At 35.7% G+C, this 20124-nt stretch overlaps 1 protein-coding gene across 1 annotated transcript; it reads right to left on the bottom strand.

The window, feature by feature from the left end:
* Positions 1-1056: 1056 nt before the first annotated feature.
* Positions 1057-20050, bottom strand: mmp11b (matrix metallopeptidase 11b). The gene is made up of 8 exons (XM_042748190.1): positions 19721-20050; positions 10824-11122; positions 6792-6935; positions 4609-4742; positions 3425-3663; positions 3123-3327; positions 1500-1760; positions 1057-1393 (listed from the first exon to the last, which is right to left on the bottom strand). The coding sequence occupies exons 1-8, from the start codon at positions 19823-19825 to the stop codon at positions 1266-1268; spliced, it is 1515 nt and encodes a 504-aa protein (XP_042604124.1). The 5' UTR covers positions 19826-20050; the 3' UTR covers positions 1057-1265.
* Positions 20051-20124: the final 74 nt, after the last annotated feature.

The raw sequence follows: 20124 nt of genomic DNA on the forward strand, positions 1-20124 counted from the left end.
ACCTCATTTTCTGAATTGAATCCAGACAACAGATAATTCAGAGTACAATTAACAAAGAAATTAAAGAAACGCAAACACTGATAATATTACCATATTACTAAATTTTTTTTTTTTTACAAAATATTTACACAGTAAATTGATTATTAAAAACAATAACAATAGAAAGAATTGATTACATGACAAACATTATAGAAACAGTGAATAAGAAGTGTACAGTTTCCCAGATCAAAAGCCATCATTATCATGCTATAAGGATTGTATTCCTCAGTAGCCACACTATGCAAAACGTTTAATTAGATAGACGTGAACAGCATCAGTGACCTGCACTGCAAAATATACATTATCACTATTGAAAAGCAGGTCTTCATAAGTCTCTTAAAGACTTAAGTTAAGAATAAATGGACGTTCACATTGACAGCTATTCCCAAAGGTCACTTGTGTCACGTCAAATTGCCATTTTTCATTAAAAATTAACGAAAGCCCCTTAATACTGAAAGTACAGCATCAAGGTTCTACACTTTAAAGTCCAGGCCCTTCAATGTTTCAGTTATTTATTTAAATTTAAGTAAAGTTTCTTTATATTGTTGATATGTAAATTGTTGGTTTTTAGGATGCTTTAATAGTTGATGTATATGTTTACCTCAAGTTTTTGTCACCTAAATTTGTACTAAAAGTTATTAGTATGCGCTTCAGTAAGGTTTCTGATGACTTGCCTTATAGGTTTCCACTGTAAGTGCATTAGGTTTAATGCAATATTTGCTTGTTTTTAAGAGCAAAATTGTCTTCTGTGGTAACTAACAGCACGTCACTAATGGCTCAATATGGTATTTCTCAAAAAGAAGGGCCGATATGTTTTCATAACACTATCAATACTGCCAAAAATATACAAATAATAAATAACCAAGTACACAAAATATATACGAAAAATATTTTAAGGCCAGAATTTCCTGCTTTTCCTGAGAAATGAGAGTCATTGTTTTGCAGATGAGAAGATCTAGCAATATGGTTAATTGGCGCAGATAGCCACAGACTGAGTAGATAAACAGTATCTGTTTGAATCCACAAAAAAAAAAAAAAAAAAAAAAAAATTTTGATCCAGTGTACAGATTTAGAGACTGTGCATCTGACACTTTGCATGATATAAATAAAAATACTAGACCTAGCTTGGTTCAAAGTTAAACATGTGGAAACTGCCTGTTGCACTAGGTGCGTGCCAAAGATCAGCATTACATTTGGGATAAATTACATCTAGTTGTACCAGTGATTCATCGATACAGGGCTGCAGAACAATCAAAGAAATCCATGCCAATGTATCGTGGGTATCCCTCCAGCACCCTCACTTCCACTGGGTCGAACTTCCAGTACTGCTTCCCTCTCAAGAAGTGGGCGAAGCCTGTGGAGTATAACGAACAAAGAGACATTCAATGACTTTTTAAACTCCCTCCATCCTTTGTAGATTCAAAAACATGCAAGAAATAATGTCTCAGTGACAGCCGCACCGAATCGGTCCTGGAAAGCAGCGTCAATGTCACCCGGTATGCCCCTCCAGTCCCTCATGCTGCGAGGGTGGACCGAGTCTACGCGGTTTTCCTTCAGGTTGAATCGCCAGTAGCTTCCTTTTTTAAAGAAGTAGATCTTCTGAGCCTTATCTTCTCCCCACATGAGGGCGGCCTGAATGTCAGTCACTGTTAGACCTAGTCGTCGCACAGAGTCCGGCCCTGTGATCTGCCGCTCTGCATCAAAAACCCAGTAACTCTGGCCTACAGAGAGAATGGTAGGTGAAATCACGGTTTATGAATTTTCCATTCATCATGAACCCCTGATTTAGTTTACTGATTTAGGCTGCTTAGTTTTTACTGGATAATTAGACATCTGGATTATAAATATATGTGACCCTGGACGCTGGGGTATATTTTTTAGCAATAGCCCAAAAAACATTGTATGAGTCAAAATTATAGATTTTTCTTTTATGCCAAAACTCATTAGGATATTAAGTAAAGATCATGTTCCATGAAGATATTTTGTAAATTACCTACCGTAAATATATCAAAACTTCATTTTTGATTAGTAATATGCATAGCTTTGGACAACTTCAAAGGCGATTTTCTCAGTATTTTGATTTTTTGCACCCTCAGATTCCAGATTTTCAAATAGTTGTATCTCAGCCAAATATTGTCCGATCCTAATAAACCATACATCAATGGAAAGCTTATTTATTTGAAAAATTGACACTTAAGACTGGTTTTGTGGTCCAGGGTCACATATAAACTTTCTGATGCTAGCTGAAAATGTTCTTTTGGAATTCCTTTTTTTATTAAGAAATATATATTTATATTTTTATTTAAATATATATGAGTGCAGTCAAGATTTTAGATTAACAAAGATTAATCGTTTTTGTTTTAATAGTTTTTGTTTGTTTTATGTGTATATTTATTATGTATATGTATATATATATCAGAATAAACGTTTTTGTTTGCATAATATATTTGTGTTTTTTTTTTTTATTTTTTATTTTTTTTTAATGTCTGTATTTATATTCATATAATTTATATTATAAATAAATATATTTAATATATAAACATAACCGGTTTTCTGAAATATATACATGCATGTGTGTGTATTTATATATACATAATATACACAGCACACATACATATATTATGCAAACAAAAGCTTTTATTTTGGATGCGATTAATCACGATTAATCGTTTGTTATATACATAATAAATATACACGGCAGCACACATACATATATTATGTAAACAAAAGCTTTTATTTTGGATGGGATTAATCAAGATTAATCGTTTGTTATATACATAATAAATATACACGGCAGCACACATACATATATTATGTAAACAAAAGCTTTTATTTTGGAATGCGATTAATTGTTTGACAGCACTAATATATACATATGGCCACCAAATTAAGATTGTTCATGTGACACTAAAAACTGGAGTAATGTCTCTTTAAAAATTTAATTCAATTTTTAAATATAATAAAATAAAAATAAAAAAAACAGTTAAATTATATTAATATTTAAGAATATTATTGTTTTACTGCAGCTTTGGTGAGCATAAGAAAATTTCAAAAGCATCTTTGTTTATTTTGAGACAGTTTACCTTGGAAGAACCAGATATTTCCAGATTTGTCCTCAAAAGCAGCATCAATGTCACCTGGGATTCCTCTCCAGTGCCTGGATGCCAATGCAGGATATCCAGTCTGGAGTTTACCATCACGGATCCGCCATACATAACCCGACTTAAAGAAAAACAGCTCACCTCGGATCATAGATACAGCATCAAAGTCAGTTTGGCAAGCATCAGGCTGAAAATATAGGAAATAAGGAGAAAAAAAGAGAATGAGAAGAATAAAAGAATTCCCAAGATTCCCAAGATCAGATACAATCAGGCATATAACTCACCACCGTGCTTTCAATCTCATTAGTTTCTGTGACCTTGGGAGTTCTCTCCTCCATCTTTACTTTATCATCTGTGTGTCTGGTTCCATACAAAGACTGTATACCTCGCTTATCATCTTCACTCAGTTTGAGTGGGTAGGAGAAAGTGTAGAAAGGCGACATCACTGCGCCTGGTGCCATGGAGTGCTGCAATCCTAAAACATGACCGATCTCATGAGCAGCCACCTGGAGGAGGTCAGTACCTAGTACAAAAGCAAGAGGATTAAAAAATAGGGTTTGAAATCACATAGTATGGTATGTAGTTCATGCATCATATATTTATGTTGAAATCCATTTGTACGTAATAAAACAAACATTTTTTTTTTTTCTGCAGGTTGCAAAGTTACAACGGTAGCAAGCGACAAGCAACAGACTTCTTTCATTGATTCCTTCAGGAAAGAAACAAGTGACTGGCTTTATGAGTGAGTCTTTGAACCATTCTCTCAACCGATTCATTAAAACCATTGATTCAGTCAGGTATAAAACAAGTGACTGGCTTTATGACTGAGTTTTGGATCATTCAAACAAACGATTCATTCAAGAAAACTGATTCATTCAGGGACAATACAACACTGCAGTATGTTGCTTGGAGATGTACAAACAATGATTTTGCTTTAACAGCATTTGTATGTATTATAGTCAGCACAGCGAAAATGTACAAAGCACCTTGCAATATTTAAAATGCAAAATAATAATATTTAAAATGCTAAAGTTCTTCAGACCTTTGATGTACACTCATATAAAGCAATACTGTATATTACTTGCAGTCGTGTGTGAATTTAAGCATTTTTGGATCAACAGTGCTCTTGTTGTGTGAAATTGCTTATTTATAAGTATTAGATTAACTAAATCTGACCAACTAATTTGGAAGTAATTTATATCACTTATATCTCGTTATATATCGCTTTTTTCTTGCAATTGCAAGATATAAACTTAGAACCATGAGATTTTTGAGATAAAAGTCAGAACTGCGAAATACAGTGTTGCATGTTACATTTTTTATTTTGTCTCAAAAAATGTAAACTCAGAATTACTTGAAAGATATGAACTAGCAATTCTGTGAGATATAACTTCCAATTGTGAGTAAAAAAAAAAAATCTTAATTATAGGTAAAAAGTCATACCAAATGAACCAGGACCCTCACTCACCCATACTGTTGCCCACTGTCCAAGTCTCATCATAGTCAAAGTGAATGTCTCCCTCTCTGTAAGTTCGGGGAAAGAAGGCATGAGCCAGAATTCCTCCTGGGCCGTCAAAAGGAAGATTGTCTCCATGCCAGTACCTGAATGTGAAACATAGTCTCTCAGATGACAGCACAAAAGCAATGATTCCCGTTCTTTTATTTCATCAAACATGCCTGATGAACTGATCGCTGAAAGAATTTTATAAGCACACTTCATTACATAGAATGATTAAATGAGGGTGAGAATAATGACCTGAACAGAGACATTGCTGTTTCCAACCGTACAGCATTATAGCCTACTGTAACTGTCACACTTCAGTAACTTTCCTGATACCCTTGTCTTTAATGGAATGCTAAATACCACCCTGGCTGAATGGCACTGAATAAACTGAACCCTAAATTTTCCATTGTGAAATGCTGAGGGGTTAAATTACGCACAAAGCCCTGAAGGATTGTAGATCTTTAAACCTGGCAGACATGAAAGGTCAAAGAAGGCCACTATTCTGGTTAAATCTAACCCACAAATGTCCGGTCCACTACTATCCCATTGATGGAATCTCAGACTGAGTCAGGACCAATGAAACTGATCACATGCCTAGAGTCCCACACTTCACTGAACCGACCTCCAGATGTTTCGCTTTATGCCAGATGGATCTAGATATTTCCTTCTGCTTTGAAGAAAAGTGGTATCCCTCATTAGACCTTCGTACGTGCGTATCTCAGAAACATAACAACTGTACATTAGCGCTTTAACAGGAAGCCAAGTTTTCAGAGGGACTTTCATTTTCAAACAGAAAATCGAGAGAAAAAGCCACTGGTTTAAGCACAACTTCCTTTTGAAAGAGACATGACATTTATATGGGTCTGGTGTTGCGCACACTGTAAATCTAGCACTTTTCTCCTGCTTCATCATTTTGAGTTTAGTGTTTTTGAGAAAATGGCCTCTAAACATTTGAAACAATTTTCAGACATTTGTTGTACTGCATCTTTCAACATACCTTATGATTTATGATTTATAACAAGTAGTAAAAAGGAAAAGACCAAAGCCAACACCACATTAAAGTGCCCCAAAATTACATTTATCACTTCAATTTAGAAATGCAAATAGCCTAATTTGAAACCAAAAAATCAATGTGCAAAATGATAAAGCCTGGGGGGAAGAAAAACTCAAACAGCACTTTGTAGTAATAATGTGCTTCCACAAGTCATGCTTTTCAACATTAAGGTTATTTTTTCAAAAAGAAAGGTATTTTGTGCCGCAGTGTTGCATGTCCATATGTAGAACTAAACCACACAGGTGTTCTGAGTTATGACTTTTCTTACTATGGGAATTTAAGAAGCAACACACATGCATGAATGGACGTGCAGTGTAAATTTTCGAGCTATAATCCTAAACCGACACCCTCTCTAATCTCCAGCTTCTAGAGGAGATGAAAAGCGTCTGTGCTTGACTAGTCAAGTGGAAACCTTTTCTCTTTGTGTCAATGAACACACATCTCTGAACTGACAATAAGGTGTTACAAGCTCTGTCAAATGAGAGGCCAGAGAAACAGTATTTCATCGATGATATACAGAATATAAAAGGCCAGTCAAAGTGTGCTGAATATGTTAAATTTTTCATTGCAGTGTTGTTTTCGATAAATCTTGGGATCACAGTTTCCATAAAAATATTAAGCAGCACAACTGTTCTCAACATTAATAATAAGAAAATTTTCTTAAGCACCAAATCAGAATAACAATTTCTGAAGGATCACGTGACTCTGAAGACTGGAGTAATGGCAGCTGAAATTTAAAATATTTCCATTTTCTATGAAACATACTGTAATCTAAATAATAAGACTTATTATTGAAATTACTGTAAGCTGCAAATACAACTCCTTTATAATTCTTTGTGGTTATGATGTCACAACTCTGCAAACCTACAAAGTTATTACATATGCAAAAACGTTAACCAATCACAACAAAATACATTTACATGTTCCTAAAGGTTCAATAGAAAAAAGCATCAAACGGTGAAAAATGGTCATATATGACTTCTTGATCTAACATTATAACTGGACCTCAACTGGAGTGAAAATAATAAAATGATTAAATGTACGTTATGACCCCTTTAAAAACATAGCAGACACAGAAAACAGTTTTTTTTACCTGTTAAAGTCAATCATGATATCCGCCCGGCCAGTAGTGACCTCAGTAAAGGTGAGAGGCGTGACATCACTCCAGACCCGCAGTGCCTCTCTCAACACATGTCTGACTTTCTCTAAACTCAGCTGCCAAGGCGTCCGCATGATCCTGTAACACGAGCACAAACACTCATAAATGCTCATTACAGACCACCCATGCTATTTTCATTTAGTCTCTGGTGCATTACCCCAATAATTCCCTTTATTTGAACATGTTTGCTACCCTTCCTGGTAGTGAACCAAGGGACTGGATCATAATCTGGCTGTTGTGAAAGACAAGCTCAGTCTGAATGGATTAGACACGGTACCTACTACTACAACGCTCTCTGACCATAATAACAGAACACATGTGATACTTGATATTGTGACAGTGATGGTACCCCGATCCGGGTTCCTTTAAGTGCATATAAGCCTTACAGGAATATATAAGATATTTCAAGACTCTTTTGTTTCTTGTCATTTGGCAGGACCTTTTTAATCCAAAACAATTCACAATACACTGCATTACTGACTATTTTAGAGGCTTTAAAGGGATAGTCTGCCCAAAAATGAAAGTTCTGTTATCATTCCTCACCCTCATGTTGTTCCAAACCTGTATAACTTTTGTTCTTGTGTGAAAGATTTTGGTAACTATACAGTTACGTTTCCATTGACTTCCACTGTATGAATAAAAATACAATGGAAGTCACTAGTTATTTAAAATATCTTCTTTTGTGTAAATTATAGCTGAAATGAGTAAAAGATTTTGGGTTGACTTTCCTTTTAGGTTGCATTTATCTTGAATTAGAATTTTTCTGATCCAGAGTTTACTATCACACCACCGTTGATTCCTCCCAAAAACTTAAAAAGCTTCAACTGCTCTTTCTATTCTAAACCAGCAGTTTACGCATTTTGAATGCTGTTTATAAATTAAAATGCTACTTTCATCTCTTATAGAATGAGCTCACAGGTTTTAACTTCTCTCAGATGAAAGACAAGCTACATTATAAAGCTTGCTGAGTGATGAAGGCATGCATGCTTATTTTCACAAGCAGAATCCCCACCGAGCACATTTAAGCTGGTGGACCACAAATCTGTATCATGTTCCACAAAGCTTCCCTTTAGTACATTTCATGAAAAAGAAAAAGAAAATGTCTTAAAGCACCTCATCTGAGGTATTGTTTAGCTCCCGACCTGCAGCTATAGTGACTGGTACTTCTGCTCTGTGCTGTTTTCATGCTTGGACACCTTCATGCTTTGGTCATTATTAGCTCTGTGGGACAGGGATCGCTCCGGGGCTGCATGTTGGAGCCACAAACTGTCTCATATTGTGGGGCCTCTGCAGTCTGCAAGCCCAGACAGGAGCTATGACAGCGGGAGAGAGCCCAGTGTGGTAGTCTGTGGCTTTAAACATTGTCCTTATTCACTGCTACAATTAGAGAATTCCTCCCTATTTGCTGACCTAGGACTATGGCTACTACCACAAAGGAATAGATGAAACGTAAATCAGGTTTAGTGGCTTTAAAGTGCTTATACAGTGGCCCCAAATAGGTTTTATAGATACTTATATGTCAGGGGTTTTCAAACAGGGGTCTAGGGACTTCCAGGGGACCAGAAGAGGCATCTTTGGGTTTGTGAAAAAAAAATATATATAAATAAAATAAAATAAAAAATGCTTTAAAAATGAAGAAAAAAAAAGGATAATGTAATCATTAGTATTTATTTAATTTAGCAAACAGCATATTATCTTTAAAGCATCACTTTCAGAATTTTTATTCTGAACTTACTGTTTAACAAGAATCTTGAAAAAAATGGATCACGGTTTCCATAAAAGTATTACAACAGCACAACTGATTTCAACTGATTTCAACATTCCAAGCAAGTGGCTTCTTTTCTCTAATTTTTTTTTTTTTTTTTACTACTGTCATCAGTAACGTCTAACCATCTGGTCCAATGGTGACTTTAATGAACAATATTAGTGCCCATGTGTCATTCATCAGGTTTTACTGAAGGTGTGCTTCACACTTGACTTTAAGCATGCAAAATGACTTCAGACCTCAATCCACTGCACACATGTGACATGAAAGACACAGATTTACTTAAGGTTACAGACTCATTAAAGTAACTGAATTGATAGTATGGTGGGGGTAGGATGGGCGGAGTGGGGGGGGGCAGTGTTTGAGTTCATTTTGCACATGTACAGTCCGTCATTCAGTGAGGGGACAAATTACAGAGGATAGTGAGGTGCTATAGCCCATAAACAACCTTCAGAGACGTGAGTCATGACAGCTCATAGTGGCACAGCATTAGAATGCTGCTGACTGGGGTTTGCTGGAGATAAAATATGTGCATGAGTAGCTGTCTTGACATCAGATTCTGATAAGGCAGTACTTAGTATATAAATTGTCAAATGATTTCAAAGTTTTTTTTTAAAGGAACCATTAATGGTCATTAACTCACCCCCAAAAAAATGACCCCCTAGAGCTGTGTGGAGTAGTTTTCATGCTGGATGGATGCACTTTTTTGGACTTCAAAATCTCAACCACAATTCACTGGTATTATAAAGCTTGGATGATCCAGGATATTATTTTAATATAACTCTGATTCTGAAAGAATAAAGTCATATACACCTAGGATGGCTTGTGGGTGAGTAAATCATAGGGTCATTTTCATTTTTGGGTGAACTATCCCTTTAAGTGAGCATTAGATAGCACTAATTTAAACAGAAAAATATGGAAAATAAGAATGCACAAATAAATACTATTTTATAAATATATACATAATTTATATATACATATGACATTTTATAGGGATATAAAAAGTTCAGAAAATACTATTTTTATGTTTTGACTATCTTTACAGTAAGCAGACACAAAGACTAGTCTGTCCTACAGTAATATGGCTTGATTCAGATGGATAACCATGAGAGATTTATAGGCTGTAATATTTTATGGGAAGGACCATAAATCAAGGGACAGGTTTATTCAGTGGTTGTAAGGCTGGATTTCTTTTTTCTGGATCCTCATGTCACCCCCTGCTAAGCACTGAAGAGAAAACTAGAACCATTTGGGCTCTGCGCCCATAACACACTTGAGTGCTCTGAAATGTAACATCTTCTCCTAGTCGGGTCGTGACCTCACTGACTTCAAATTACAGAGAGTACTATGTCCGGTGGGAACCATCTTTGACAGAGATATATGAGGCAAATCAGTCAAAACATGAAGTGGTGACCAGACAAATACAATAACAAGGCCATCATGTCAATCAAAAGGCTTCTTAAAGGTATAGTCACTGAGTCACTGAGGTCAACTGATGAAAGTCAATGGATTTTCATTGTGTGTTTAAGAATTTTTTTTCAAAATATGTTATTTTCTGCAGAAGAAAGAAAGTTGAACAGGTTTGGAATGATGAGGGTAGGTATAAGATGACACGATTTTCATTTTGGGTGAACTATTCCTTTCAAAACCAATGAAATTCAGGTCGACTTGAAGTAGCGAGCGACTGTGGGTTTAAGAAAATTATTTACTGCTTTAAATCAAAGGGGGCTTGATACATATTTCTCACTGTGTTCTGGAGCCATGCAGTCCAGGGTCTGAGACACAGCTTATTGCTTCTAATTAAGTGGGTGTAATAGTGAAAAGAGTGTGTGGTCTTTTTTAGAACTGATAACAGCTATAAGAAATGTGAGAAGATAAAGAAAGAAACATTAGAAACAAGTATTTCCTGTGTGTATTTCTGAGATAAAAGGAGGAAGTTCTTATTACAGAATGTAAAGAAAAATACCTTTAATGTATAGATTCAGTCAAATGTGTGTTGACTCGGAGCTAGGATACCAAAAATAAGCTATATTATTGCCTCATTGTGGCCTTTGTTGTGTAAGGCTCAAAATAGTACCTTGGCAATGCATCAAAGTAATTTTCTCCCATTTACGATTTAATGTTTAATTCATTTTATGTCTATCATCTCATTAAGTGTAGACACAGCAAGCAACCGCAACCGCGATCCGTGCAAGTCTTACTTGTATGTGAGGTCTGTTTTGTCCCAGCGTCCTCCAAACAAATCAAAGCGTTTTTGGCGATGACGGCCCCCAAGCAAACCTCCTTTGAGGGTTGAGTAATTAAGGACGCTCCCTTCCTTCTGTGAGGGGTAGTCTGGGACTCCACAGCGAGGTCTGTTCCAGAATTTAGTGTCATTCTTGGGAAGAGTCAAGTGTGGATGTACTCTTTTATTGCTAGAGTGTTCACTCAGGGTGTCCTGAATGTGATGATTTTGGCCCCTCTTCTTCAGGCCATGGTGATGGGTCTTTTCAGGCCAGTCCTGTTAACACACACATAAACTGTCAATCAAATGTGCATTTGACCTTCATTTATAGATGCTACACTATTAAATTGTGTTTGTTTGGTTTGTTTGGTTTGGCTGGTTTACAGGGCATTGCTAGTCCAAAACTATTTAAAAAATGAAAATATGAAATATATAATAAAATGTAAATAGATGAAAAACCTTTTAAAATGTAAACAAATGTTGCTTTTGAAACTAACTAACCGAAACAAATTAAGTTTAAGTGGAAGCAACAACATTAACAAATTAAATTAATTAAAGATAAACAGAAATGTAAAAAAATAACTAATAAAGATGTCAAAATCACAAAACACAATTACTAAAACTTAAAATAAAATTAAAATGTAACTAAAATATAACCTTAAAATAAATAAATAAAAAATATTTAAAAATACAATAAAATAAAAGGTCATTCAAAATATTAATATAAATAATATTAAAATAACACTGGATGCTAGGGTTTCTAAGGTAATGCTAGCAGTATTTTTATTGTTAACTAAAACTATTCATTTCTTTTTTTGTTTTGTTTATTGAAATAATGCTCAAATAAAATATAAATGTTACATAAAAAACATAAATGTAAACAAAAATTAGAAATGTTGCCTGCCAACTAATGGAAATAAAATAAGTTTAGGATGAAGTACTAAAATAAAATAAAAAAAACTGAAATGAAAAATAAATAAAAAAAATGTTTTTTAATTAAATCATAAAACAAAACATAAAAATATAAACCATAATTTTAAAATATAAACAAATTAAAATAAAAGTACATAAATAGTACTAAAATAACACTATAATTTCTAGGGCATTGCTAGGTGGTTGCTACGGTGTTCTGGTTGGACAAACAGTAAGGTAAAAGGTGCAAATAAAGCCTTGCTGTCTAAATTGGAAGCACAATTAGTGAAATTAGTTGCGCAACAGTTGGTCTTACGTCACTGATAATTTACAAGAAGCATTATCACAGTCAATTTCCTCACCCAAATTTCAAGGAAATGGTTCTGTTAATGGGCTGGGAGGTTAGCTGCCTGGAGGGGAAAGTCAGATTGCCCCAATTTCTCTCCTTCCCAAAACCTCATCGCAATTCTCTACTCCAGCTGTGCGGGTTTAGAAGCCTCCTTCTCACTCTTTTTCCTTCTCTACACCTCCTTCTCTAATTTGTGCTTGGTTTAGAGGCCAGGGGTGGTATAGGGTTGAACTATTTCTTTTAAATGCTTTTAAAAGTCCTTCCGCCTCACGTAGCCATAGGGAGTCTTTTAAAAGCTGTAATTTAAGCACAAACTATATTTAGACAACCATAAAACATTTAGAAATATAAAGCAGGAAGTCTGAAAAGAAAAAAGTCACTTATTTAAATGTTACTTTATCATTAAAAGCAGGTCCAACTATCATAAATATATAACAGACTAAAGCGAGTGGCTTAAGAGTAAATGAGTAGTCAATTTCTCAAGGTTTTGGACTTTTTTTAGACAAACAGCAATTCTTTTTACCGCAGCAAAGGATGAGTTACGGGACATTTCGTCAATCTCTCTATCTCACTGGTTTAAAACCTAAGTGCTAAAATGCAGCACTCTATAATGCATCTGACATCAAATATTATCAAATAACAGGGTAACACTTAGGGACCAATTCTCACTATTATTATTAACATATTGGCTGTTTAGTAGTACTTATAGTGCATATTCTTCATGACCATATTTCACATCCCTAAACATACCCGATAACTAAAATTAACAACTACCTTACTAACTATTAATAAGCAAATCAGGAATTTATTGAGTCAAAATTTATAGTAAATGGTTTGTTAATAGCTAGAATTGGAACTTAAAATAAAGTGTGACCAATAACAGTTTCATATTCAATGAGAACAGACAAATTGCTTATTGCTGGAAACTTGTTGCGTAGCATCTGGTAAGAAGACAGTGTAACTCAAGACCAATTCTAACAAATAAAAGGAAACTGTAACTCAAGACCAATTCTAACAAATAAAAGGAAAAACAACCAAATTTTTGTGGGCAAGTCAAGACTTAGTACCTTAGTAAAAATCCACTGACATGTGAATTTGATAGTGTTGCTAAAACATGACCCAACACCCCCGGCAATGAGGAACCGCACAAATTCCACAGATAGAAGTGAAGAATTCACTGCGCTTTATCTACTCTCAGTTTGTTTCTCTCAAATCTGCTGAGTGCGCATGGACTTTCCATGCAGGCTAAACCGTCATTAAATGGTCAAACATGTTGAAAGCATGTAATTTAAGCAGTCTCTAAACAACCTGGAGACAGGCAAGTTTTTGTACAACAGTCAAGATTGTTTATTGTAGAGCAGTTGGAACCTCTCAGCGATGACAAACTGGCTTCGAGTCTACTTAGGGAGCTACGGAGGTGGAAGAAAAACACCCGGGTGTCTCAGGTTCAGCGGGAGTCAAGGGTTAAAGGTTAAAGCCTAAATCAACAAAACAGACCCCTTGGGCCAAAGTAAACACACATACTCCCATTTCAAACCAAAACTCAGTAGACAGCCAATGTTTTTTGCCCTTTTAATAGATCAATTCTGTATAATCCACACATAATTCCTAAATAAACCAGTCTAAAGTTTTGGGTCTGTTTAATTTTCTTTAATTTTTTTAAGATCTTCTATGTGTACCAAGACTATATTTATTTGATCAAAAATACAATAAAAGCAGGAATATTCTGAAATATTTTTTTTCTATTTTAATATGCAATGGAAAAGCTGAATTTACTCAAGTCCTTCAGAAATCAAGCTAGTATGCTGATTTGCTGCTTACGAAACATTTCTTTCTTATTATCAAAGTTGAAAATAGTTATACTACTTAATATTTTTGAGGAAAATATGATATTTTTTTACCAGAATTCTTTGATGAATAGAAAGTTTAAAAAAAAATCATTAGCATTAGAGGCTATCACTTGTAATATATTTAATGTGTCTTTAAAAAAAAAAATCTTACTGACCCCAAACTCTTGACATAGAGTGGACATAAAAAGTCTAAATGAAAAAATCATAGAAATACTATGAACTAGTGGCTTGTGAATGTACAATGGCACTAATTAACAGAGCTAAACCTGGGACTATTGATGCATTGCAATGCTTTTCTTCTGACATTTTGGACTATGTAAAGGAATGACCATGTAATTTTTTTTCCCTCTCTCTTTCAAATAAAAAAAAAAATTATTGATAATGTGTCTGTTGCTTCCCCTTCCCTGTTTGTTTGTTGGTTTAGATGAATATTGTTTTGTTAATATAAAAAAAAAATACAAAGTTGATCACAAAAAAATAAATACTATAACTCATATGACCCATTTTTGTAACCACATTTCATAATATGCTGTCAGTATTTTATAAGAGGTGGAGGTGCTCAGTGCAAACAAGATGACTCAGGTTACTTATGATTTAATAAATAAGTACATATTAGCAGCTGAAACTGCTGTAAGCATATAGAGTCAAAGCCAAGTCTCCAAAGAAACAGCCAAAACATAATTTTCTCAACAAACAACCCAACTATCATTAGATGTTGCTCCAAAATTGTGGCAGCTCTAAGAGCTAAATTAAACTGAAACCTGCCTGAAAACAATCTGTCATTATTTACTCATAAACATTTTCAACTGGAACTATGAGAGTATTTTCATAGGACACAAAAGGAGGGTTTTAATTGGGGGAATAATATTGGGTGAACTGTTCATTTAAGACTAATTTAAAAAAAAGACCAGTGTGACTGCACTATTGAGGGACTACACTAAGTAGTCTTTGCTTGTAATATTATTACAACATTCACGCACACATCTCATTTTAACAAAAGCCCAAATCAAAGAACCTTTTCTTAACCAGACATTCCTCAAGCCTGGGCGTATTTTACAGCATCCACCTGCATGTAGTGAAACATGTGAAAATGGGAGTCCATTCAGAAACCCACTTAAATGTCTTCAGGATTACCATAGCCACACATGTTCCATATAAAACAAAGGCCTCTCTTTCCAAGCCTCATCATGTTGTGCAAATTTATGATGTTTTTATGATACCTTCCTGACAGATATATGCCTCTCATCAGCTGACAAACAAAACCAACTGGGAATTATTTTACCTTAAGCTGCAGTCACACCTTTATGCATTCAACCATCAGGCATTTGTGCCTGCAGGAAGATCTGCTATGTTCTGAACAATACAGAAGAACTATTATATTTAACACCTACATTTATAATATAAAATATCCAACATTTGGGTATATAAAAGGAACAAACATGAATGGAAGAAACACCATAAACAAACCTCTATTTTCACAGCATGTTCATCTGTAGGTCAGTGGGTCAGTGGGTAAAACTCTAACATGATACAGTATGTTATGCTGAAACAAAACACAGAGACCCAGAGCCAGCTAGAAGCCTTTGGGGAAAATCCAGAAGAAAAGAACTGACATGTCAGTGCAAGAATAAGGTTTGGAGAGAACTGGAGTGCCTGGCATCATGCCATCTCCATAAGGTTTCTAAGGATAACCTCTTTGTTGGCAGCCAAATCTTTCTCTTTGGGGCATCCGGATGATGTCAGCAACTCCTCACAGATCTCTTACACTCATCAGCAAAGCCGGCATCAAGAGCAAAGCATCATACATTTCCAAAATACGCCCAAAATGACTTTCTACATTTGGATGACTGATTACTACTGACTCACTCAGCAAGCAGGCCATAGAAACACAGCCAAGAGCATTTCCTACCATCCTGCTTTTTTGGCTTGCCGTATTATTTTCTATGCAACCCTGATCCAAACATCCTGGCTGCATGGGTCTCATTGTCTCTCTGAAGCATGCCTTTGTCAAGAGAAAAATTACAAACAAGAAATTCCAGTCTGTTACATAGACATTTTCTGGCACATTAAAGTAGGCCACAACTAGAGATAATGAATGAGCATGCCAGAGGAAATCGGACTAGGGTAAATATTTACCCGCAAAAACCTCCAGAGATCTGCATGCTTTGGGGTTGTATACATAAGTGATTACACTGAAAAGGAAGACTGTTAAGTGGGAAAATGATGTTGATGGAAGATGTTCATGCAAAAAGAGTATAGTGCATCTAAGGTAGACCACTAGCGTCTCTAAGCCTAGGGAGGCTAAATACTACTGCTTCTGAATCTTTAAATAGTTCCCACTTGTTCCACCTTAAAGCGAAAGAGGTGACAACTAGGCATTTTTATTATGGAAGACAACTGCACTGAAATGTTTGATGCATTGCCAGGAACAACAATGAACTTGAAATAAAGGTACTTCAAGAACAAGTTCTTTTGTCTCCTAATTTCCGTAGAGATAGGAAACAGCTGTCGATAGGTTCTAGAACTAAAGGTCAGGTGACAGGAAAAATGGTGGTTTGAATCAAAACCAGGTACGTCAAGGTTTCTGGTGTCAGTCTTGCTCTCGTTTGTGCCTACAGGCAAGAAATCTAAACCAAACAGCTCCACAGGTGGTGCGTTGTAACTGACCCTGACCTTATTTTATCTATCCACTCTAAGCTTGTGTGTCCTTTTCTTTCATTTGTTGAGACTGGGTTATAAGGATAACCCAAACTAAATAATTGTTATTGATTAACAAGGGTGCCTAGAATGGGTAAAAAATCTGTTCGCTACGCTTTTTTATGCTACATGGTGGCTTACTAGATTTGTGCATGATTCAGAAATGAATTGAAAAAACCCTTTTACATTCCAATTCAGATCCTGAATATGAACAACAGGATGCAATTAAAAATTTAATGAAATTCAAAGACAGGAAGACAGACAGATGAATGCACAGAATAGTACACATATGGATAGGTAGATGCATGGATTGATGGAAGGATGGACAGATGGATGGAAAGAAAGATAGACGCATAGAAGGGTAAAAAGATTGACAGTTAGATGCATAGATAGAATGATGGATGGAAGAATGATGGATAGACGTACAGAACAGTAGATAGATGGATGGATGAAAGATAGATACACAAAACGGTGGATAGATGGATAGGTCTGCATAGAATGATGGATGGATGGATGGATGGATGGATGGAAAGATAGATGCATAAAATGATATATAGGTGTATAGGTATATGCGTAGAACAATGGATGGATGGATGTGTGGATGATTGATTATATATATACATAGAACATTAAATAAACGGATGGCTGGATGTTGGAAAGATAGATACATTAAGTGAAAGATAGCTGTATAGGTAGATGCATAGTCAGATGGATGGATGGAGGATGGGTGTTTGATGGATGAATACATAGAACAGTAGATGGATGGATGGATGGATGGATGGATGGATGGATGGATGCAGACAGACAGACAGACAGACAGACAGACAGACAGATAGATAGATAGATAGATAGATAGATAGATAGATAGATAGATAGATAGATAGATAGATAGATAGATAGATAGATAGATGATATATAGGTGTATAGGTAGATGTGTAGAACGATGGATGGATGGATGGATGGATGGATGGATGGATGGATGGATGTGTGGATGATGGATATATGCATAGAACAGTAGATAAATGGATGGATGGTTGGAAAGATAGATACTTTAAATGAAAGATAGACGTATAGGTAGATGCATAAACGGATGGATGAATGGAAGGATGGGTGATTGATGGATGGATACATAGAACAGTAGATAGACAGATGGATTGATGGATGAAACGAAAGACTGATTAATAAAATGCGAGATAGATGCATAGGTAGATGCATAGAACAATGGATGGATGGATGATGGATGGATGGATGGATGGATGGATGGATGGATGGATAGATGCATAGAACAGTTGATAGACAAATTTTTTATAGAGGATGGATGGATGGATGGATGGATGGATGGATGGATGGATGGACGGACGCATAGAACAGTTGATAGACAAATTTTTTATAGAGGATGGATGGATGGATGATGGATGATGGATGATGGATGGATGGATGGATGGATGATGGATAGATGCATATAACAGTTTTTAGATGGACAGACAGACAGACAGACAGACAGACAGACAGATAGACAGATAGACAGATAGATAGATAGATAGATAGATAGATAGATAGATAGATAGATAGATAGATAGATAGATAGATAGATAGATAGATAAATTTCGCCCAACTCAGTGGACTGTACATTAATCATGTTAGTGTGTTGACTGAGTTGTTTTGGCAAGTCTTCATGGATCTTGTGATGCATGAACAATGCCTTAAAGAAGGACATCAGCTTTTCTTTTCTCAGGGAGGTCAACAAATGCAGTGGTAGCTATCTGGATCCTTCCATTTTCCCCTCTGTCAGCAAACACAGGGTTTGTTATCCTGCTCAGCATGCCAGATGACTTGCCCCTGCCTGCATAATCTCCTGCTCCAGCTTTGTCAACATTTAAGAACAAATTCACAGCAATGCTCCGCATCAATGCTGCATCAACGCATCGACAAAACATGTACACAGTTTGTCTTTAAAAATGTCTGGAGATGGTTTGATCGCAGGTGCCATTCCTGTTTGATTGGCAAACTGGGTCAAGGCAAACATACAATAAAATGAAGCTGCTCTTTATAGCCAGAGGTTTGACAGCATGCAATGTTTCATTGTCATTTTGTGGTAATGCTTTGTGTGTCTGTGACTATTCAGCATTCTAAAAGAAAGACAAAGACAGTGTTCAGTTGTTCTCTACTCTGTTGGAACTCATTTCAGATCTTTTATTCACAGATACGTGTTTTTAGCCTGATATTTTTCCTTGCAAAATCTCTGTATGGATCTTTGCCAACTGGGTTACAACAGCCATCTGTATAGTTCTTCTTTGTGCACTTCCTCTAAGCCTTACAAGCCCTTTCTTTCTTTGTGCAGAACAAAGTTCTTACAGCCAGATTTCAGTTCTTCGAAGATCAGCAGTAAGTTTAAACCATAAAGACTACATCACAATTATAGTTTTTTTCTCTGAAACCAATTCCAAATAAAGAGCTGGGTGGATTCAACAGAATAATATTGAGCTATATGGATTAAAAGACATGATAATAATGAATTCAAAAATGGTCTGCTTTTGCATGCAATGTATAAGTGCAATGTGCAGGTGCCTTCATTTGGTTGCTTCTGAAGGCAACATTAATGTATGCTTAATATTCCAGTAAAAACATTGTGTGGGAGGTTAAATTATGAGAAGATTAAATTATAAATTTAAATTTTAATGTTCTATATTTTTTCTCAACCTGTTATTCCATTTCTATTTCACTAAATATTTACTTGCCTTCTTCATACACATTACACAATTTTTGTTTATTCTAGTAACATATCTTGTGTAGATGCATGTGTAACAGGTGAATGCAAACGAATTGGAAGCAATAAATCATTCAAGTTGCATACAAATTTGAAATTCATCACCTGTCAATGTTTGAATATTTTATAGTCCTTCTATATCATACAGTGAAAAAAGATGCTTATATGTTAGTATTTGTGAAATTACTTTAAATTAAAATTTGTTTACATTATTTTTGATTTGCTTAACAAGTCTTTTGAAGAAGAATCTTTATTTCTGTTATTTTGTAGTTACTTACAATATTTTTAAATGCACTTACCGCTGCAGGTTTGTACCTGTGGCTGTTTCCGTCTGGTACCGGTAGAGAATGAATGCACACTAAGCAGTAGACGACCGCAGCGAGAAGCTGTGCAGATCGCATCATCCTGATCGGATTCAGAGGGAACTTTACTATACGAGCGCGAGGGAATGCGGGAAGAGAGCGCGCGCCTGTCTGTCGAGCTTTACTCTGACCAAGTGCAGACTAGCCGAGGGATTTTATACTCTCTGATTTCTTTGTTCTCTTTTCTTCAAATTACACTTTTCTTTTAGGGGCTGGAGTGGCAAGTTCACCGGCAACCACGTGATCCAGCCCTCCATTCCTCTGGCGCGCTCCGTCGCGAGAGGGGAGACGGTGGGTAGAGAGCAGGATTAGTTTTCAGTGATGTGGGTTAGTAGGAGAGG

Source organism: Cyprinus carpio, chromosome B21 (assembly GCF_018340385.1).
Source record: "Cyprinus carpio isolate SPL01 chromosome B21, ASM1834038v1, whole genome shotgun sequence".
Taxonomy (NCBI): Eukaryota; Metazoa; Chordata; class Actinopteri; order Cypriniformes; family Cyprinidae; genus Cyprinus; species Cyprinus carpio.